At 37.3% G+C, this 22,375-nt stretch overlaps 4 protein-coding genes and 1 long non-coding RNA gene across 7 annotated transcripts; 2 read left to right on the top strand and 3 right to left on the bottom strand.

The window, feature by feature from the left end:
• The first annotated feature begins 241 nt into the window (after positions 1-241).
• sycp1 (synaptonemal complex protein 1) lies at positions 242-8,647 on the top strand. Of its 2 annotated transcripts, none has more exons than XM_037975104.1 (33): positions 242-467; positions 588-717; positions 1,038-1,122; positions 1,210-1,253; positions 1,365-1,529; positions 1,650-1,717; positions 1,852-1,925; positions 2,003-2,061; positions 2,181-2,247; positions 2,455-2,528; positions 2,814-2,922; positions 3,465-3,559; positions 3,652-3,836; positions 3,911-3,978; positions 4,062-4,123; positions 4,235-4,351; positions 4,437-4,540; positions 4,632-4,748; positions 4,829-4,910; positions 5,004-5,066; positions 5,144-5,206; positions 5,302-5,364; positions 5,461-5,577; positions 5,656-5,766; positions 5,846-5,938; positions 6,018-6,092; positions 6,209-6,289; positions 6,374-6,514; positions 6,743-6,796; positions 6,933-7,004; positions 7,079-7,186; positions 7,304-7,369; positions 7,469-8,647. In XM_037975104.1, exons 2-33 carry the CDS (start codon positions 589-591, stop codon positions 7,607-7,609), a joined length of 2,952 nt encoding a protein of 983 aa, XP_037831032.1. In that variant the 5' UTR covers positions 242-467; position 588; the 3' UTR covers positions 7,610-8,647. The 2 variants fall into 2 exon arrangements, with proteins under 2 accessions (XP_037831032.1, XP_024860067.1); XM_025004299.2 differs by having other exon boundaries at positions 6,206-6,289.
• On the bottom strand, positions 8,424-10,058 carry si:ch211-105j21.9 (sialomucin core protein 24-like). Its single transcript, XM_017408840.3, has 4 exons — positions 9,805-10,058; positions 8,932-9,412; positions 8,665-8,817; positions 8,424-8,580 (listed from the first exon to the last, which is right to left on the bottom strand). Exons 2-4 carry the CDS (start codon positions 9,398-9,400, stop codon positions 8,453-8,455), a joined length of 750 nt encoding a protein of 249 aa, XP_017264329.1. The 5' UTR covers positions 9,401-9,412; positions 9,805-10,058; the 3' UTR covers positions 8,424-8,452.
• Positions 10,059-10,155: 97 nt separating this feature from the next.
• Positions 10,156-17,596, bottom strand: slc5a8l (solute carrier family 5 member 8, like). Its single transcript, XM_017408839.3, has 15 exons — positions 16,962-17,596; positions 15,702-15,767; positions 15,430-15,481; positions 15,239-15,306; positions 14,264-14,418; positions 13,839-13,979; positions 13,622-13,751; positions 13,425-13,513; positions 13,086-13,198; positions 12,336-12,403; positions 12,145-12,231; positions 11,823-12,013; positions 10,980-11,089; positions 10,776-10,861; positions 10,156-10,679 (listed from the first exon to the last, which is right to left on the bottom strand). The coding sequence occupies exons 1-15, from the start codon at positions 17,313-17,315 to the stop codon at positions 10,566-10,568; spliced, it is 1,824 nt and encodes a 607-aa protein (XP_017264328.1). The 5' UTR covers positions 17,316-17,596; the 3' UTR covers positions 10,156-10,565.
• On the top strand, positions 16,969-21,075 carry tshba (thyroid stimulating hormone subunit beta a). 2 transcript variants are annotated; one of them, XM_017408841.3, is made up of 3 exons: positions 16,969-17,075; positions 19,400-19,597; positions 20,486-21,075. In XM_017408841.3, exons 2-3 carry the CDS (start codon positions 19,430-19,432, stop codon positions 20,762-20,764), a joined length of 447 nt encoding a protein of 148 aa, XP_017264330.1. In that variant the 5' UTR covers positions 16,969-17,075; positions 19,400-19,429; the 3' UTR covers positions 20,765-21,075. The 2 variants fall into 2 exon arrangements, with proteins under 2 accessions (XP_017264330.1, XP_017264331.1); XM_017408842.3 differs by lacking the exon at positions 16,969-17,075 and adding an exon at positions 18,285-19,297.
• Positions 20,486-21,351, bottom strand: LOC119616949. The gene is made up of 2 exons (XR_005233050.1): positions 21,152-21,351; positions 20,486-20,643 (listed from the first exon to the last, which is right to left on the bottom strand). It is a non-coding gene; the product is annotated as an uncharacterized LOC119616949 (long non-coding RNA).
• Positions 21,352-22,375: the final 1,024 nt, after the last annotated feature.

Here is a 22,375-nt window from a genome sequence, read left to right as displayed (position 1 = left end):
AACAAATGTCTCCAAATTCACAGAACTTGTTGTCCATGATGAGAGGAATAAACACAGTTAAGGACTTTTTGGTAAATTATTTTTGTCCCATGTTTTAGAGGGGGAACCGATTATTTCAGACGGCTGAAATATTTGGTTTGCCGCCTTGTCCGATAATGGATTTAGCCCGTCCAAGCCTGCCCTGGACGGATGTTGAGGTGAACCGTTGGCTTTACGTCACAGAGCCGTTGACGTGCTCGCGCTCACTTTGTCCACAGGAAAACCGTTAGCCGCCGCAAACGTTTGCGCAGGTAAACTTAGCACGTAGTTTCACATTTCCTTATTTTTTTCTAACTTTTTTAATGAGTAGAGTACTTGACTTTTTAACTTAATTTGCTAAATTTAGCCAACATATTTAGTGTTAACGCCGAGTAAAAGCGGTGGACGATAATTTCTCGTCGCTTCGAGGAACAACTTAAACGCTAAAGGTAAAAACCGATATTTCTTTTACGTAATGACCCTGTTTTTGGAGTTAAAGCGCTGCAGCTCGTAGAGTAACTTCAAACAACAGGCTGTTGATGCTATTTTGTCTTGTTTTATTTTTTTAGGATGGACAGAGACAGAGGCTTTAAATTCAAGCTGCTGGTGCCTCCCAGGACGAATAACGGCCAGATAAACGCCGTTCGACCTCAGGAAATAATGGAGAACTCAGGTGATTTTCTGAATACTGTGCATGAGGTAAGTTAATAAATAAACTCCACTATAATTATCCTTCACTTATAAACTGGATGCTAGCTAAACATAAGCTCCAAAGTGTTTGTATATTCCTTTAAAATGCTTAAACAGGAGAAAACTGCTGTAAATATTATATTTTACAGAAGAGATTAGAGTTTTCAAATCCTGATATAATCAGGTATTTTCCGACTCGTATAGTGCTTTTTTTTAGCTCTTTCTCTTGTTTAAAAATTTATGAATACGTCTTTAATGGTTACTGTTTGAAGTTAGAGTTAATACTAAGAATAAAATAGCAAGGTAATATTTCTAATGTTTTTCACCAGGATTACAATCTGTGCTACAACAAAGAGAGGGCCGTGCCTTTTGTCAACACAAGTGGGGTTGCACCATCTAAACCAGCCAGACAAGGTACTTTTTATTTGACAAGACTAGCTGTAATAAACTGTAATAAAAATCCCACATTTTTATGAACTAACTATAAATTCTTCTCTAAAGACTTTCCCAAGATGAAAGCCGTGTCGCCACTGGAAAAGGAAGTGGTAATATTTGCATCCTGGTCGTTTGTGCAGCATGAATAAATACGCTCGGACCACAACTTGTTTATTCTTAAGTGTGTCAGTTAACTTCCTGCCATTGTGAACATTCCCCAGAATAATTGCAATCCCGGTGAGCTGTATTCCAAGCTGTTTGATGAGGTGGAGAAGATAAAGTGTTGGAAGGTCAAAGTTAACTCTGACACAGTTCAGAAAGAAAGAAAACTCCAAGATAGCAAAAGAACAATCGAAACTCAACGCCAAGCCATTCAGGAATTGCAGGTGTGCACCTGAAAGGCATCTGTTTTTGTTGCCTTTTGTTTTATCTCTCGTTCTTACCACGTTCTTGTAATAAAAATCTGTTTCCTAAGCTTATTGATGACAAGTATTGTATCTTTACAGTTTGGCAATGAAAGTCTTAGCATAAAGCTGGAAGAGCAGATCAGTGAAAACGAGAATCTAAGGAACAAGTATGTCTGTTTAAAATGAGGAAAACTCCCATCAGCCACACGGTTCATGTAAAAGCCAGATAAACACAAAAATCTGGTTGGTAAATGTAATTAGTGTGTTTTCCTAACAGTGACTTTTTATTCTTTACATACAGAAACAACGCAACAAGGAACCTGTGTAATATTCTCAAAGAAACCTTTCAGTGGTCTACTGAGAAAATGCATTCATGTACGTAAACATACATCGTTTTCTATCAGCTCGGATATCAATATTATATAAAATTTACCATATTATCTGTTTTGTAGTTGAATCTGAAAGAGAAGAAACACATCACCTCTTCATGGAAAACAGTGAGAATATTAAGGTAAAACATGACTGAATTTACAGTAAATGATAATAACTTCCTGTTTTATTAAAAACATGTTAGTAAAGCTTTTGGTTCTACGTTTTGATTCTGGCCTCATAAATGTCTTTGTCTTATAGAAGCTAATTGCAGAGTTTGAAAGCCTCCGAATTCAAGTAGAAGCTAAACAACAAGAGATGCAAAAAGGTACAAATATCTTTACTGTATACTCCTGTATTATTTGTCTTTCTGTTTTCATTCTTATATTTACTAACTATTGCTTTCAGTTACCAGAAAAAAACGAAGAAGCGTTTTAAACCATGTCTTTGTACATTTAAAGGTGTTTTATGATGAAGGCGGGAGTGAAATGGAAGCCTTTATGCTGGAGAATTTATAATTTCTTGTTCTTTTTAGTCAAAAAGGGTTTACTGGAGTTTGAAGATCTGAAAGAAAAATACCAACAAGAACATACGATGAAAACTGAAGAGGTTAGTCATTTAAACACCTTCCCTTTTTTTTTAGAAACTTTTAACTTAAAAGATCTTACCTAAGGTTTTGAAACAAACAGTAAGAATTGAGGATATCCCAATCAAATATGTTTTTTGTTCTTGTTACTGCTCATTTAACCCAAAGTTAAAGGGGCTTCTCTACCTTCTCTACGCAGTGTGGTCTGCTGCTTCGATACCAATCAAAAATACCTTCATTGGGACCCCAATTCAGTCCATGAGATCAGCTCGGGACGTCCCTAATCAGAGTCTGTCTTCTGTTCACAGATCGCAAAGCTTCAAACAGAACTCAAGGAGAAGAGAGACGAGCTACACAAAGTCCTGTTTGACCTCAGTGAAACTCAGAAATACTGTCAGCGACTTCAAGACTTAACAAGTGAGATCCTGACTACATTTTAACATAAAACATGTATAGGTGTTTATTTTCCTTTGTTAATTTAACTACAACATGAAAGTTCTTGAGCGGTGCATGTTATATAACTTAGTAAACAGTGAACAAAGTTGCAGGGTGTTTTTTTCTGTTTGTTTTTTTAAGTCAAACACTTCACAATAAGAATCTGTGTAACGTTTGGGTGCAAACAGCATTTTTTCGTCACTATGGTGTAATTTTAAGTGAAATGATAAAATTTAATTTATAAAAAGCAGCTGTCTTATTGACATTTCAAAATATTGCCAATAGTTTTTGTTTTACACAAACAAACTGCATTTTGAAATTCTAATCAAATTTTTCAAAATAATGTTTTTTCTCAAATTTCAATAAGCTTTGATTAAACCAATAAATACTTGAAGTGAAAAATTATAAAGCTGAACACATTTTATTTATTTATTGTTTCTCTTATAAGCTTTTTGTCTGTACAAATGACCTTCTGCATAAATAACTGATTCTTTTAATAACATTTCATATTTGCTGCTTCTCAGATCAACAGTTAGAACTTCACAAAAGCTTGAACACTGAAAAAGAATGTCTGATTCAAAAGCTGTCTGTTGCTGAGCAGCGCTGCACAGAAACTGAGGTGAGGAAGTAAAGATATCTGATGTTCGTGGTGCCCTTGTGCTCTTGAGTTTTGTCTGCTTTAATTTAAACATTAACATCTCTCAAAACAAGAAAAAACAGGGAACTACCGCCGCAGCTCTGGAACAAAGTAACAGAGAATATGAGCAGATCATCCAAAGCAAAGATCTCAGCATCCAGGAGCTCAGCGGAGCAAAAATCCAGCTGGCAGAGAAACTGGTGAAGACTGAAAGGAGCCTTGAAGAGCTGAAGAGTTCCCTCGGTGCAGAGAGACAGAGGTAGAATCACCTCAGTCACAGTCAGCACACGCTCCAGACTTCATGTAAAGATTTTTATTTTCTTCTTTCTGAAGAGCCAAAGATCTCCAAGATAAACTGATGACAGAGAGCACTGAGCTTGAAAAGAGGACTAAACTCTTAGGTAGGTTCTACTCGGTGAAGTTTGACAATAATTGTACTTGCTGCTCTTCAAAGCTCCCCCCAAATTTTTATTTCACTCAACAGAAGAGATCGAGGAGCAGGCGGCAAAGAGAAGTGATCAGATCAAAATCCTTGAACAGGAACTAGTAAGATACGTTTTATTATGCTTGAAACGTGTGTGCGCATATATTTATTAAACACTGCAACCCAAAGACTACAGGTAATGACTGGAGAACCCTACATGTTGTTGTTCTCAGGACACCAGATCCAAAACTGCTGAGTCTTTTAAGAGCAGCATTCATGTCTGTGAGGTTAGAGTCAAAGAACTTGTTGCTGAGCTTTCAAGGAAAACAGAAGAAACTGAGACGTTGAAGGTAATACAGATCCTTTCTTTCCTCACAAAGACGGTGTAATGTGAGCAATACTTAGTTGTCTCATTCTTTGTGGTCGTACATCAAGATGAAAATCCAGGAGCTTGAAGGACAGTTTTCTGCTGAAACAAAGAAAAATAAAGAATGCGCCTCCGAGATGGAGCAGCTGAAGAAAGACATCTTACAGCACGAGTAACTTTAGTTATCCTATTCTAATTTAAATAATATTGTACTACTTTTTTGTCTCTTGATGTATTTGTTTTTATTTTTGGTCATCTTTAAGAGTCAGTTATGAAGAGCTTCTGACAAACTTCAGTAAGCTGCAGTCTGAGAAGACGTCCAGCCAGCAGGAGTTCAAAAGAGAAGTTCAAAGACTGGAAGAAGAAAACCTGTGTTTAAGGTGAGTTTGCATTTTGAGGGCTTAAAGATACTTAACATCATACAATCTTAAGATTACAATTTAATATTTCATTTCACTAGAAATGAAGTAAAGACCATTAAAGCCAAAATCCAAGGAAAATGTCAAGAAACGGAAAGTGTGCAGAGAAAAATTGAAGAAAAGGTAACTTATGCCGTCTAACGTAGTAATCAGTAAAAACACAAGCCTTTAGAAAGGTGGAACACGTTAAACGATCCTGTTTTTCTCACTGAACAGTTTGAGTGTCTGCAAGAGAAAATCACCGAAAAGGAGAAACAGATCAAAGCTGTCGAAGCAAAGGTGACAGAAGAAAAACTGACGCTGTAAAGTGCTGTCCATCCCTCTGACAAACTAACAGGAAATCACTTCATTTTTAGATTTGTAATCTCAGGAAGAAATTTGAAAATAAATCTCAAGTGCAGGAGGAGTACAAGAAAGAGGTTCTTTTATGCAAAGATAACGAAACATTCAATTTATTTTATGATTCCAATGAGAGACGCTGTTTTTCATTTGATCTTCAACTGTTTATTTTCAGAATAAACTGCTTAAGAAACAAATAGCAAAGGAGACTGCTAAGTCCAGTCATCTGGAAAAAATGGTAAGGAGAGTTTGTTTTTTTGTAGATCTTGCAGTTTATATAATATGTTTAACATTTAAGATAACAATGTTTAATCTGTATCATACTTTTATTCAGGTGGACAAGCTTCAGGAGGAGTCACAGAATCTCCAGAAACTGAAAGAGGAAGATTGTCAAAAACTGCTTAAGGATCTTGATTCCAAGTCCACCTCAACAGCAGAGCTTGAAAATGAGGTTACTTTCATAACTTTGCTCAGTTTTTTGGTGCTCCTCCGCTGGCGACACATAAAATAAAGACGTTTTATGAGACAGGTTCAAAAACTCAGACGATCAGCTGCAGAGGCCGTGAAGAACAAGGAAGATGCAGAACTCAAGTGTCAGCACAAGATAGCCGATATGGTTACGCTGATGGAAAAACATAAAGTAGGTTATAATTAAGTAGTTTTGCTGTTTGAAGTAGTCCAATTATTGCTGCAAACAAAGGATTTTTATATTTTGTTAGAGCCAGTATGACCGTATGGTTGAAGAGAAGGATGCTGAGCTTCATGAAAACAAGAAGAAAGAGATGGAGGCAGTTACCCACGCAAAATCACTGGTATGAGCGCTACCCAAAACAGTCAACAAATCTAAATAAGTTATAATCTAATATCTCCATTCTGAACGTTTTGCTGCAGGAGGTGGACCTGTCGAAACAGAAGACAGAAAATCAGCAGCTGAGAAAACAGTTACAGACGGAGGCAACAGAGAAGGTGGGTTTCATTTTACTTATTTATTGTTTTTCTGTTTGTTTGTTTTGGCTTTTATCTGGGAAAGGGTTGGTGCAGCGTCTCGTGGACCATTCAGTTTGTGTGATTGTTTTTAGGAGACTCTACAGAAAGAACTGGCTGATTTGAAGAAAGATAATAATGTTAAAACCAAGCAGTCGTCACACGCGAGGAACAAGGAGGTAAACTCAGCTGATCGGTTGGTGCAGATAGCCTGTTCTGTCATCATTTGTTCTTAACCAACAAGTCTTTTTTTATCATTCCAGTCATCTGCCTCAAACGATAAGTTCGAGAAAGGTCCTGAATCTCCTGAGCAGACCCCCTTAAAAAATTACAAGTTTGACTTCAAGATCAGAAAAACTCCCAACAGCAGAAACGCTGAGGCTACTGCAGTTTTTAAGAAAGCTGTAAGTTTTATCTGTCAAAACATTTCATTTCAGACAGTCTTAGTTGATCTGGCTTTGAAATAAAAAGTTTTTACTTAAAAACAGTAATAACTAATGTTTTTTAGTTTCACAAAACTTTAATAATAGTTTGTTTAACCCTTCAACACCACCGACCTCTTCTGTTCAAACCTTCAAATTTAAATTGTTCTTTTAAATTTTACAGTTTTTTTATTTATCTTTCTTGTTTAGATGTCTGCCACCAGCCTGACCACAACACCAAGTAAAACAACACAAAAGACAAAGGTAGAAAGCTGTTTATTGTATTTATATTCTTTATTTTAACTGGTTAAAGTGATCATTTTAACACAAAGTAATCAGTGTGCTTTTGGTTTCTGTTGCATTTTTAATAAATCAATCTAAAATGTTTTTTTCTTTGTAGCACATTCTCAGTGAAGATATAAAAACCCCAGGAAGTGGTGCTAGCAAGATCAGTGGAGCGTCAAAGATCAAAGTAATATTCTGCATCATTTTGACATTTTTCACAATGAACAGAAACTGACATTAACCCTGTGAGTTCTCTCCCAGTCCTACAGAATCAAGACTCCCCCCTCGACTGAAAAGGCAGGACGGTGGGGGAAGCGTGTCATTGAACTTGACCCCAAGTCTGACAGCTCTGATCATTTTGATCTGTTGGTGAGCTCTGCTTTTAACAGTTAATGTTTAATTTGTCACAAATCTCTCATATACCTGGTTGGTTTTGTAATTTTTTGATTTATAGTTTAAATAAAAATCTTTAAATCTTTCTGATAGACCTGTTCAGAAACACCAGCACCAGCTTTTCTTGTTCCTCAGTTCAATCTAAACATCCTACAGAAGGTATTACGATCACTGTGTAGAGTTTATTGTTTGATGCATAATGGATTTATTTGGAATTCATGACAAAAGCGAAGATTAGGATTTTTTCTTGTTTTTCAGATTCAAAGCCCAGTCACTCTTAAATCACCTGGGAACTCCTTGAAGGTGGCTGCAATTAAACGGATGAGAGACGCCGGTTGGACTGCTGTGACTGGTTGTGACAAGAAGAAGAAGAAAAACAACGAGAAGATATTTGCCTGAGTATTACCCTCACAGGTCAAATTACCAGGGATAACAGTTTGAAATAGGTGTCTTTAGTAATTAACTTCCATTAGCCTAGCTTACAGTGAGAACTCTTAATGAACATGGGGAGTTGTGTAAGTCAGTCACACAGTTAACAATAGGAGGGTTTCAAAGTTCATATCACAGGTTCTTTTATAAGTTTGTTTTGTTTATACTTGAAGGATACACTCTTTGAGCATTTCAGAGTTTAATTTACACTCTCTAGGTAGACTTAAAGTAGCTGCAGATCCACTCTGAGGATTTCAGACTTTATATTACATGATTATTTTTACAAGTTTTTCACTTAAGGTAGATATAAAGTATCTCCAGATACACACTCCTTCAGGATTTTAGAATTCACATCAGAAGTTTTTTTTGTTTTGCTTTGTTTTTTTATTGCAGGTAAGATTTACTTTGAGGAACTTCAAATACACTTTGATTTAGAGGTTTTTTTGCAAAAAGTACATTTTGTTGTGCTTTTGTTAGGAATAACATCTTTATATGTGTCAGCATGAAAATCAACTTCATTTTTCAGTTTTTATTGTTATTGTTGTTAAAGATGTTGTTGTGTGATTCAATCCTGATATATTTAAGTATCTTTGTATTGACAGTGTTCGTAGTAAGTGTTTAAAGTAAGCGTTATTCTAGTGTTACCATTCAGTATTGCAGTCTAATAGTTTCCTGTTCTTGATATTTCTGGTTGTGACAAAATGAAATCGTACAGTCTAAAGAATACTTGTGGATCTGAAAATTGTTCTTTTTTGTGTGTGTCTGTTAAGCATCAAAAAAGGCACTGTAACTTGTAGGACTAAAGCTCTCTCTTTATTGAAGAAACTCCAGGCGAAACTGAGATGGTTCTGAAGGAACTGGTGGAATGTTATCATAGATCGGATGGCCATCATAAAGTCCTCCAGAAATCACAAGTGTGTCATTGTCTGCCACAAATCCATCTGTTGAAAATTTAAATGGTATGTTTATCTGCTAATATTAAATAAATACTTGGCATTTGTGAAATAATGGAAGGAACTCCTTACCTTCTTCGTTTGTGCTGTTGAGTGGTTGATGCATGTACTGGATTTTGTGTCTGCATCTGTGTAATGTGATCATAACCAATGCCAAAAGGAACACTCCAAGCACAGCACTGAAGATTATTGTCATGTTCTTTTCAGATACATTCAGATTCAAACCTAGCAACACAAAATTACACAATTTAATATCGTTGACAAAACAAATATCAGTAAACAATTTGCTGTTAAATTTTACTTAAAGCTTCAAGGCAGAACATGGTCCCAGATGCTCACCTTGTGTGGTTCTGTTTGCTGTATTCACTGTTGTAAAGAGGGTGTGAGATGAATTTTCAGCTGGACTTACTGGAGTGTCAGGTGTGGTGTAGATCGTGTGAGTTGTTTCTGTAAATGTTGGAGTTCCGCTGCTCGGTGTTGTGGTTTTCAACGATGCACTGTCTGTCAGAGAAGTCAAGGTGGCCTGAGAGCTCTGAAACACACTAGTGTTTTCAGCTGGAGCTGCAGTGCTGGTGAAATTTTCATTGTCCATTTCTGTGCTGGTGGGCTGTGTTGTGCCTTCAGTAAAGTTTGATAATGTGGTTACCAGGACCGTGGAGTTAGAGGAAGTTGCTGTTGTAGATGTATTGTCCTGGTTCAGAACTGGGTTTTCTGTGGTTTTGTCGGCTTGATCCTGGTTTTCCATCCGTACCACATCAATAGAAAGCACCAGAAGGCAACAAACCAGGGAAGCCAAGACTGTTTCCATAACTATTAAATCCTGTATTGAAAAGCAAAACATGAGCTAAACACACACACACACATAAAAACACTGGAAACTCTAGACAGATGAAACCTCATCTTCATAATATTCAGTTTCATCCTCTAGCAATGCTACATGTGCCCTTGGAAGTAAGTCAGATTTCATTACACTTATAAAGATTACGTTTTAAAGATGCAAATACTTTTGAACATTTATATATGTGTAAGAGGAAATGCATTTAAACACACTAACTGTGACCATAAACAAAAATATACATAACTGCCCACCAGCTGTCCTACTTGTAATTACTAGATGAAGAAATGTCTGCTCACCCGCTCATTCTTAAGATTCATTTAAGTCCAAACCCAACTTAAAAATGTAGAAATTACGTTTAAAAAAGCACATCTCACCTTTTTGCCGTTTCGCTTAAGAATAAGTGAAAATAGTAAGTTTATTTGTTGTGAGTCTGCCTCGATTTAACGTTCTTCCTGGAACGTCTAAAAGGCTGATTATCTGACATGAACTCAGGTAGAAGTGGGCAGGGCAGTTCTTTGTCAACTTCCTCCTTTGTTTGTTGCCAAGGAGACAAAGGATTTGATTACTTTCAGTCCAAAGCTCAATCTCTACTTGTTACAAAGTCAAAATACACTCATGGTGTAAGAGAAACTGCTGCCAGGACACTGACTAAAAGTAAAATATATGATGAATTCTTTCAGCATGAAGTGCTAAGTTTATGTCAGTCTGTTAGTCTTTATTCTGCATTTAAACTCAGTGCAAAATATTTATTATCAGCTAAGTACAAATGTCTTTCCAATTTATAAAGAGTGCACACTACGTTTTACACATAAAAATAAACAAAGGACCAGTGTACCTTCAAAACATTAACGTCATTTTACAGATTGTAAGAATATACAATCATTGGATCGCTCTACTTTAGCATGACAATAAGGTAGTATGTTCAGGTAGTATATAAAGATATTTATTACAAACTTTAAAGCTCCCTCAAACATAAAATGTAAGCTACAAATCATGTGCTATTTATGGAATTAAGTTCAAAACACGTCATGATTACAAAGCAAATACAGAGAATTGAGGTACAGTTGCTTGTTTTTTACAAAATGGCGTGCATTTCATGCATTTTAAAGAATGCAAGTGTCTAGTTACAACAGGGTTACAGTTTCGTGGCTTTTTCAATTTCTTTGCTTGTGTCGTCGATGTCTGTAAAGGCGGAGTTGTCGACTCCCATGTGAAGGTCTGCTGAAGCCTTTTCCATGCCGTCTGATCCCTAAAGCGGGTTTACAACATAGTATCAGGTTGATATTGTTACAAAGGGACACTTGGTTACTAATTATCCAACAAAGTGCCCGGGTCAGCATCTTACCTCTGATTTACTGCAACAGGTGAAGCATATCAAATCACTCTTCCTGACAAACAGATCAGAGTTCAGCTTTTCTTGCTTACATCCACCTATAAAACAAACACATATTCCCTTCTGTTATTTCGCTGTTAATCAAGCATTTATACGAACTATTTATGTAATTGTACTGCTTGGTTTTTGCTGTGGCAGTGGGAGTAAGGCAGTCACCTGTGATCACGCTCAGCAGCAGGCCGGATATCATGGTGGTCAGCGTGCCGAACAAAGAGAAGTAGACGTAGGACAGAGAGTACCAGGTGTCTGCTAACGGGGGCCTGACACTGACACAGAAATAAAACTAATTTAGTACTTATCCTGCCAGTATTTAACACTTACATCTACTATTAAAACTACGTTTGATGGTCAGTTACATCAGTTAGAGGACTAAAGTATCAGTCAAAGTTTGCTCCGTAAAGACAGACAAGTGAAAGTTATCAGAGTTATAACTTAGTTTACAATCATTTAAAACAAGAGCAAATGAGCCAAAGACATTCAGGTGTTTCTGTGTATTCTGCCCAGTGACTACCAGTTATTCAGGTTATAAAAAACCTGCTGAGGTGTGCATTCAGAAAATAAACTTTTTGTCACAAATTGTCACTTCAATTTAAGTGTATACTTTGATGTAAAGTGTCATTGACAGAAAACAACAATTTGTTGCATTCAAATATGGCGCAGTTTGACGTTTGCTACAGATGCTTGACCCAGGTGGCTACGAAATAATGAATACGATTTTTAAAACTGTGGTTTCAACAATTTCACAAGCAATGCAATTCAGGCATTCAGAACTTGGTCATGTTAGTGTTAATGTCCCCCATGTCTTCCTAAAGACATGCTCGTGGACGCAGTAGAGATAATAGAAATCAGTGAAGCTCAGCTCTCATAGAGTCACATTTTTCTCATAACAGCCTGTCACATCCCTTTTACACATGCCATTATCAGAACATGCGTTTAGAAAGGAGCACATGTGTTAAAAATAACAGTAAAAAAGTATTTCCTTTATGTGAGATGACTAACTCAGGCTGCTGCGTCACAGTCACTGCACTGGTCCAGGGTGTTGCTGTTGGGTTTTGCCCCAGTGTTCGGTTGCAGCCTGCCGTGCTGACAGACAGAGGATTCGTCTTATCGTCTCCTGGTGGGTAAAGCTGGGCTCCAATCCCCACCCACAGCGTCAACACCAGGCCGATGATCATTCCTGAAAGTCCTCCCTGAAAGGTGAGTATGACTGTGGTAAGTTCATTCCTCAGAGTAAAATGTTTATTCACAAATTTGTTTCTTAGCAACATTTATTTCCTAACATTGTCTGCTAGCAGAAGCTGCAGGGATGAGAAATACTCACTATTGAATTTGTTGTGCGGAAAAGCATGCCTAGTAGATAGAGCCCGAGAAGAGGGCCACTGATCATACCAAATATGGACAGAGCCGCCTGAAAACAAAAGGAATGTTTCCAGAGAGTTGCAGTTCTTATTATCCAACACTTGGTGGTGGTGGAGAGTAATAAATGACAGTGGTGGCGTTGAAGAACTTCACCTGCAGAACGCTTCCCATCACTGAAGCAACCCCAGCCATGCCAATACACAGAGCTCCAAAGAATACACCTGAGATTTAATCACACAAAATGTATTGAAAAACCTGATTGTGATTTGCAAAGTGCAGATTGTTGCAAAGAGTAACAACTGCCAACATTCTGCAATTTCATTTAGACACGAGTGCGTCCTTTTCTCTTTCAGAATAAACTAATAAGGCACATGCAAGTGATCAAGAATATTACAGTTTGCATCTAAAGTTTTCACATATTCTTAATGTAAAGTGTTTGGCCAAGTAAAGGAAATATGTCACTCCTTTCAGCTGTGGAATTTCTTTCACTTCAGAATCCAAACCCTTCTTGGTAAAGTCTCCAATGAAGTTCTAAGAACTCGTCCACTCATGCCCTTACAGGTTTCTCTGAGTAAAGCTGAGTAATGAAGCACCTCAAATTCTAACATTAACCCGTCTCTTGGAAGAACTCCCTGTACAGAAAGACAGGTTGTGATTATTTAGTTTTAGAGATGAATCAGCAAGATTTTTGTTGCTCTCGGTTATCAGACAAGTTGTCATATGAGACACATCTGCTATCATGATTATTCTTAGCTTGGAAGTTATAACGATATCGGTAACTGACAAAAAGATAAGATAACGATGTGGTTCCGACTGGTAACTCATAGCCTTTAGGGAGACTGGGAACAAAACGAGAGTCTTGAGTATTGTTGTGTAATAAAACCATATTTTTATACAACTTACTCAGGCCCATGTTCATCCAGCTCACTTGCTTCGCCGTGAGGTCTTTGCACAGAGGGAAAATGAAGTCTTCCACAGTGACAGCAACGAGCGCATTAATGCTGGAGGACACCGTGCTGAGAAAACGTGCAAAGGTTAGATCCGATCAAAGCTTTGTTTACATTTTAACAAAAAAAATACTTTAAACTTTAAAGTGTAACAAAAAAAGGGTGCAATTTGCATTTAAATAGTAAAATGATTTACTATTTATTCTATCCCTCAAATCCCATCCTATCTGATTGAAACATTTCCTCGTTATAACATGATCCTAAACTTTATTTTCCTGTTTGTGTTGAGTCTCACCTCAGGGTACCGCTATATGCTGCAGCCACAAACAGGCCAGGGATTCCCGGGTAGTCTGCCAGAATATCCATTACCATGTACGGCAGCATCTGGTTTACAGATACAAACCAATTTTACTGTGAATCGTAGTGTTTTTGTAACTAACAGCATGCTTTGTGTGTGACGGTAGGGGAGCAGCAAACTGCACCTGTAGTTACCTGGTCAGAGGAAGTTATATCAGTATTCAAAAGGGGGTCACAGTCCTTGTAAACGGAGTACATGGTGAGGCCTGAAAAAACAGCCAGGCTCACCGTGACCCACAATCCAACCATGTTCACATACAAAGACCTGGGAGATGAACGAGGACGTGTCAGCACAGGAAACTGCTCCCAGCCAGAAAGAGGTATTTTTGCATTGCATTACAGTTATGCTCACATCTTGGCATGTCCTAAGGTTTTGCAGGAGATGTAGCGCTGCACCTGGGACTGATTGATTGAGTAAATAGACACCCACATCATGCTTCCTCCAACCACTATGGTCCAGAAAGTATGTCGCTTCAGAGGATCTGGGTCAAAGCTGTGGTGCACAGGATCAACAATATAAGAAAGTTTGAAAGTTTTAAGACATCAACACTTTCTTGATTATACACGTGCAATACATATTATATTGAAGATAATTCCTTCAATACTAAATTAAATAAAAGTCACACAAATGACCTGGATGAAATCTAGTCTGTTTCTCCTGTGGTTGTGAACTAAGACAACAATAATCAAACTCCTCCTGTTGGCAAAGCATCACTATTTTAGTTATCAAAATTTGTTAAAACCAAAGTTGATCACTCAGTCTCCTTGTGTACATACTCAAAAGCGTCCAGTCGGCCTCCTTGGCCAGCATCTTCCCAAATCTTGGTCAGACCTCCCTGGATTACAGCTCCTCTTGCAATAACAGCCACAAACCCTGCCAGCATGATCACCATCTGCAGCACGTCTGTCCAGATGACCGCTTTCAGACCACCCTGGGACAAAATACACATTATTCTTAATACACATTAAGAAATAAGTGGGATTCTGTGGAATTGTGATCAGCTGTCAGTATGCTACCTGCAGCTGACAGCAGTTGGAGTGATGTCCCTTTGGAGAATAAGAGAAATGTTCTCCTGGTAGAGGCAAGCTATCTAGTCAGAGTGGAGTCTCATTTCAGAGCAAATTTATGTCATCTAAAACAATTCAAACTTCAGAAGTTTAACAATAATTCATGCAAACTCTGTTATTTGTTTTTACTGCATTACTTTTGCCTCAGAGAGTTACTCTGGCCAGGAACCAAGTGTCGTAACTGTGTCATGGATGATGCAATGAAACATGAACCAATACAGTCTTTACTGGTTATTACTGTAAATAAACACAGAATTATTCTTAAATGACTGCCTGATGCAAAAGTGCCATTTTTTATAGTCTTTGCATGAACCACACTGAAAAATGAAGAAAAAAAATCCTCAGCTTTACTCTGTGAAAACTTTAAGTTCTGGTTCTTCAAACTGAGATCATTCAGTCTGCTGCAGGTAAGATACTGGCTGCTGATAACAACTCTCCTGAACTTCACTTTGAACTAAAATTCAAATTATCCATTTAATCTTGTTGCTTTTTCAGGTAAATCTTCAGCTAGCTTCTTTTACTACAAACTCCAGATCATAATACACAATAATAAAATTGTATTTAAAAAGAGAATTACTGATAGACACATAGTTTGTCACATTAAAATCAGTTTTTCACTATTTGTGTATACCTTGCCCATAAATGTAGGGTAAATATAAATATATTTTATAGGACAATACCAACCAAAGTACAGTAAACAATGCACACAGCTCCTGTAGCCACCAGCACTCCCCACAGATCCAGCTCAGTGACTTAAATGAAAAATAATAAATTAATATTGAATTTATCACTGTAAGAACATTAGATTGGTTTAGAAGTTTAGAATTCAGTAAAATCAAAAATGTCTTCTTAACTGATTGTGAGTTTTGACTTACTTTGGTTCAGTGCGAGAGCCGGAGCATAGATCACTAAGCCGGTGTACAGAGCCTGAAAACGAGATCCCTGTTAGTTAATTAGATGGAAACACAAAGTGCTTGAGTCTCTTATTAATAGTGTAACAGAACTGGTATCTAGAATCAGCTTTACATAAAGTCAAAAAGAGAAAAGAACAGATGCTGTTTAACATGTTACCTAATACAATGATTACTTGATTTTTATTTTTTTCTCCTAGGTTTGACGTTTTTTTTTTTGTGCATGTGTGAGTTACCGTCTGCACGATGTACATTGATGTTCCAATTAGCCGTATGATCCGGTTGAATCGCATCTCCAGGTACTATAAAGGAAGAGGAGAACCAGACAATCAGACATGATTCATTAAACTGACCTTTATGACAATATGTTAGGCAGAAATATTGTGACTTAAAATTTTCTGCTACCTTTTGTTTCTTTACATTTTGATTCAAAAAGAATCAATATTTTTCCTGTCAGTTTTGAAAGTGGTTTTTAGGCTCAAAACCACTTTATGGTTGTCTTTCAAAGTTTCTCCTTGGACATTAGCTTGTTTTTCACCTGTTTTCATCTAATCTAACACCAAGAAGATGAGCCCTACAAATATTAGCTGAAAACTTGGCATACAGCATGGACTCGATGAACGATGAGGCATCTCTCAGATCTACTATCTGAGCTTTGCTAGTATTTTCTCCCAGTTTCTTAAATACATGACTTTTAAATAATATTCTTCTTAGATAATCTTTAAGGCCTCACACTTAATAACACCATGATGAGATTTCTCAAGTTTTCAGTTGATACTGTTTGGAAATCAGAGATTATATTTTACATTTTTCTGTAGATTCAATTAAAAAATGGAATGCAGTATTCAGGTGTGACCAGCTGCTGATAACAGAAACAAACAACAACAAAAAAGTAAAAACACTATTTAAAATTAGTTGTAGACACAAAATTAGTTATAGCTAGTTTATAGCATTTTTGTCTGCTCATAAAAAAGCACCCAAAGGGTCATCCCTTGAGTTAGATGCCTTTTTTAAATTTAAGTGATTCAAATGACACTGTTAAATGGCTTGGCAAACAACTGTAAACATTAAATAAATAAATCGACTGAAAAATGAATAAAAGCAGACTTTTTTTTTTTTAAAGAAAAACCTAAATTGTTACTTAAGACACTTTAAAAATTGCCAAGTGTAGCTCCACAGAAGCACAATATGCACAAGAAACACAAGAGTGGCTCAAAAGGTTCACAGTGTTATACATCAACAGTCTTGGCTTCTGTTAACCCACTTATTGTAAAAGATGTCAACCAGTAGTCCATCATTACATGGATACTAAGTGTCCCGTTTGTTGGCCACACACAAACATGTTGCCCACAGTGATTAATGATGTCTGCTTTAATTAAGAGTTTTATTGAAGACTACCAATAAAGCATATCAGATGCAATGATACATTTTGTGATGCACTTGTATACAAGTCTTCCTCGCTGTCTAATAATTAACCGTTTTTGGCGTGTTCCTACCTCATAGGCACTGGTGATCCCCAGTCGGTAGAAAAGAGGAACGAAGATTTCGGCGGTGATGGTAGACATGATGGCGTAAGAGAAACCAAAGAGCCAGAAGGCAGCACCAAACCGGTAAGCCTCAGCCGGTGTGCCAATCACTGTGATGCCGGACATGAAGCTGGCTGTGAGTGACATGGCCACTGGTACAGCTGTCATTTGTCGTCCGCCTAACAAAAACTCTGCACTGCTGGTCTCCTTGCGGCCCCGGATGGCTTGGAAAAGGCCAATTCCAGCTGCAAACAGAATCGTTCCGGCAAACACCACATAATCCCAGACAGAGAAAGTGGCCACTTTGCCTCCTGTTCCAGCCATCGTTACTCTCTGACCTTTGGTAAATACTTATACCATGCAATCGAGCCGATGTTTAATGTCCTTCTGTCCAGTCCAGCTACGTACATACCATTATCTAAAGAAAAAATGATCTACAAAATATGGCACAAAAAATACTTCACCAGTCTTCAGATGTATTCAGATTTGGTGCACCTATTAATCCCCCTTCAAGCAGATACGTCCAAAGATTTGCAGGTTTCAGTCCTCCATTGCTCCCAGCTTCGTCACGTCAACAAACAGTGGTTCAGTGAGATATTTTAACCATCTCCCGTGCAGTTGAAGTCTAGTCAGCTCTGATCCATTCAGCAGACAATAAAGATTAGTTCACTTTAGTTAATGATCCATCAAGGCCACAAGGCAGTGAAGCCTGACATAATTTAAGTGATTATAAAAGAAAATGATCTTTTGGTAGGTTGCCGGTTGCAATCAGATAGCAGTTAAGACTCTTTGTTGTCAATAAATCTATTTTCCTCAGGAAATAGAGTGATGGGGCGAAACATTAAGGACAGGTGTGTTTATGTATCCAGGTTACTCAGTACCCTTCGGTTAAATAAGGAAGTTCAGGAGGAGGGAATATTAAATCTTCAGGGCTTGGTCTTTACTCCCTTTGTGTCATTATTTTTTCCATGCAATTAGTCTTTCATTACTCTGTGGTTTTATCTTTGGCTGTCTTTCCTGTTTGATAAGATTTTCACTTCAAAGTCAAACAATCTTCAAGAAAAAAAAATCTGCTTCAGTTAAAAACAAAACCCAGACGAGAGAAAGTTCACATTTTGTCTAAATTGTTTGTTCCAAGCATACCAACTCCTGAACCTCAAAGTTTTATGATTGGTGGGAAAGTGAGGTTTTTTGAATCAAGGTAAAAGTACCAAAAAGGTTTAGAAATTACACATACCATTAGTATTTTTGAACATAAATGGGGAAATGAAACAAACAGCTGAAGCACCCAAAGACAACATTATTCTGACTTACTAATAAAGATTGGAAAATCTGGTGTAGTTGGGAAAAATAAACCATTTTTAAATGATAAATATTTTCTAAAAGAAGCTTTGAAAGAAGAGGAAACCCCATTTGTGAGAAGAAAACCTTGAGAAGAGCACATTTCAGTCTTATCAGTATGAATTCTCATAAAAAACAACAAAACGTCAAACTAGCTCAGGAACGGCAGTGAATTCATAACAGTCACATTTTACACCATAATCACTTAATGTGCTCACAAGACTGTCTATTCTGGAGAATCATTAAACAGATTTAAAGATAAGAAAGCTCAGTAAATGTGACGTGTCGGCTGGTGTTTTTTCTACATTTTTGAGTGTTTTTATTGTTCAGCACTCAGGCGTAAAAGCTGATGTCTACCCCAGCAGCTTGTATTTTTCCTACTGTAAAAACCGATTAGATAAACCTGCTGTGGATGTTTCGTCATTAGGGTGTTTAACACAAATATGTGCTGAGACCGTTTGTTTTTTCCTGCTTACGTTTCTGCTGACAGGACTGTCAATTTTTAACTCCCCGCAGAGACATCCTTTGAACATGCTCTGACACTTTTACAGACATTATTGTTACTTTCAGTTAATTTTTAATCAAAAACAGAGACAGATGGGTTAGTTTTGGAATAGTAAGGTAAACTCAAGTTAAAACCAATCTATGTCCGCAGGAAAATATATGTTCTTTGGAGCAAAAGTAAAGCTTCACAGTGTTTTCTGACATCTAGTGGACACCGTCTCAGCGGTTACTTTGGACATAATTGCATGGTTACTGCATGAGCTTCCTATTATGAAGAATATTAATATTTACGTCATTTAGGAAATGAACAAGAAGTTCAGTGGATCTCTTTTTCGTCACTGATAGAAGATAACTGTTATCCAGGATTAAGATGGATTATATATTTTGCATAAATACTATTCAGAGAGGACGTTCAGACTCAGAGCATCATCAGGTCTTTAAGGGGGTCACGTCTCAAGCAGGTGATTCTCATGTTGAGAAAGAAAAACTAGTCAAGAAAACAAACATCTCTTCTTTTCTTTCTTCTGTTCTCATTTCTCTGTTTGTCTTTTAATATCTTGCAGGCCAAAAGTAGTTGGAGAAAAGACATATAGATGAAAATGGACACGTCAGTGTTCAGCTGCTGGCTCCTTTTCCTGCTGTTTTGTCCAGCTGTCCCCATGTGTCTGCCCACGGACTTCACGCTCTATGTGGAAAAGCCCGAATGTGACTACTGTGTGGCGATCAACACCACCATCTGCACAGGATTTTGCTTCTCACGGGTATGTACTTCCTTCTTATCAAATTCACAGAAGGTAAAAGACAGTTTGTTGCCCAAAAAGGGGTAAAAAAAACATAATGAACACAAGTAAATTTATGTCTAATTATCTTTATTTAGGTGGAGATTTTAATTATTGTTTACTACCCTTAAAAAAGCAATGAAATCTGCAAAAAGAACAAAGAAAATTACATATTTTGCAAAGTTTAAAAGAAAACTTTTACGCTGTTTGTATAAAACTGTAAAACTTTAGAAAGAATTATAACTTTTGAGTTAATGAGTCACTAATTAGTAAATACATTTGTTTTCTTAAGAAAATTAGACAAAATTCACTGCATTTAAAACAAAAACAGTTCAATATTCTGCGTCAGTTTAAAGTTTCTTAACACAAGTTTGATAATAAATTTCTGGATCCACGAGGACTTTTACCAACAAAGTCTTTTTACTGCTGAAACTTGTGAAGCAGCCTTTTGTCTACTTCTCTGTTCTTTAAAAAAAAAAACTTATTGCCACAAAAACAAAAATTTACCAATCACATAACATTTTTGTTTTTGTAGCAGTTTGATATAGAAAAGTTTTAAATTTTAAAGGTGATAATGCCTGATCTATTGTTAAAATAGTCTTTTACTTCTGAGCTTCTTTTGTTCAGAAACACAACAAACAAGAAATTATTTTTTAAATTTACAAAACAGTATTTATTCTGACACATGAAGAAAGAATGTTTAAACACTGCTGACTAACACTGTGATTATTACAATACAAATGAACAACACTTTACCACACCTGCTGTATTTCCTGTTTCATCTTATTCTTAGAAAGATTAACGAAAGAGGTTAGAATGCATCACAAGCTCATTCAGCAGCTGTCCATCGTCTGTTTGTATGTCATTCAGGACAGCAACATGAGGGACGTTCTCCGCCCTCGCTTCCTTATCCAGAGAGGCTGCACCTACGACGTGGTGGAGTACCGCACAGCCATCCTGCCCGGCTGCCCCGTTCACGCCGACCCCGTCTTTACGTTTCCAGTGGCCCTCAGCTGCCACTGCGGCGCCTGCAGGACAGACAGCGACGAGTGCACACACAGAGCCGGCATGAGCGGGGCTAGGTGTAGTAAACCGGTCCGGCGGCTCTATCCCTACCCTGGCCAGAGCAACTACATGATCCCTTTTTGAATCCTCTGCGTTTCCTGAATGGTTCTTTTTGTTAAAACTACCTAAAGATTCTCAGAAAACACAAGCCTTTCATTTAGATTATAATGAACACACTATTTGCTTTGTTACCTTTTGCAGCTTGTTTCCACTTGTCTCTCCTGCAGCTCTGCTTTTAAGTTTATAATACAGACAGATTCTATTTTTCTCATCATCGTCGTTATTCTTTTCATCCCCGATGTGAGCATAACTCTGACTTGTAGCGTTTACTCTGAAAGGGATTTTCTGAATATAAGCCAATTAAAGTTGAAGCACATATAGCTTCCTGACTCACATCCTGGTTTGTAGCTGTTTGTTTACTCCATAACAGTGCCGTTATTCCAAAATACTACATCGTGATACTATATTTACCTGGGACAGCTTTCTGGAAAGCACATGATTGTTGTCACCAGCCTGGGATTATCTGGTATTGTTGAAAGATTTGGCGCTGCGTTGGCAGGCCAGTCGTCAAACACCAAACTGTGTGTGAGTTTGTTAGCCGTCAGCCTGTCTCGTCCTACGCAGGGTTTATACGAGTCGTTCTTGTTCACAAAAGGGGATTTTAAAGACAGCTGGAGGGCAGAAATAGCTCAGTGGCTCAGAGGAGGGGAATGTTTGATAATGTTATCATGTGACCTGCTGTGACTTCACTCTTTTATCAATTCACTCTTCAAACATTCATCTGTTTTATTCTTATTAACGAAACAAACACTAAAAACTAAAGTAAAACCGTGAACTAGACCTCAGCCGAATATTTTATGTTTTGGTTTTTGTTTTGTTCTGACTTACATTTGCTATGAACCAGGATATCAAGAGTTAAAACTGAAACCTTGAATCAACTTTGAGTGGAGGTTTGTTTTGGGAACAGAAGTGGAACTCGGTGGTTCTGGGTCTGTGAACAATGTGAAGGGTAAATAAGGGCTGAAAACTGGTTTTCAAAGCACTGACAACAAAAGGAAACCTAAAAGCTGCTCAGTCTTTCTGTCAGCTGCCTGTTGAGCATCATGTCCGAGTCATTTACTGAACGTTTTCATCACAGAATATAAAATATTCAACTTTATACTAAAGATTCCAACAATTACGGGGCACAAATGACACATTTGCACTTGTCAGTTCAGGTTTACCAAAGAAAAGAAAAAAGAATAATCTGGTTTACTGATTATTTTTATTTGTTTTGTTTGTTTTTGTTATTGAAGTCAATCCTCATGAAAATTATCAAAAAGTATGCGTCCAATATTAGCTTTTCTGTCTTGGCTACTTGTGAAAACTAGAATAGATGTAAAATAAACTTTCCCAGGCTTTAACCTCTGCCATATATTAAAGACCTTATGGTCTCATTCTTTCTCAACAGAGAGCTATAGTTTCAAACTGCAAGTTTAATTTTGGTGCCCAGAGTATCTAAAAGTAGAAACGCTTTCAGCTGTTATTTCATCTCAGTTTTATTCGTGTCTCACATTTCAAACACAAGAGTAGTCTTTATAGATCAAAGTATTTTAAAAAGCACGCTATTAAACAAAATCAGCAACAAGAGAATTGTGAGAAGTTACAAAAAGGAATTTAGCTGAAATAATCCTGATCCATCCCTGTAATTATTTT

Source organism: Kryptolebias marmoratus, linkage group LG4 (assembly GCF_001649575.2).
Source record: "Kryptolebias marmoratus isolate JLee-2015 linkage group LG4, ASM164957v2, whole genome shotgun sequence".
NCBI lineage: Eukaryota > Metazoa > Chordata > Actinopteri > Cyprinodontiformes > Rivulidae > Kryptolebias > Kryptolebias marmoratus.
The sequence above is the reverse complement of the archived record's forward strand: the minus strand, read 5'-3'. Positions and strand labels throughout refer to the sequence as shown.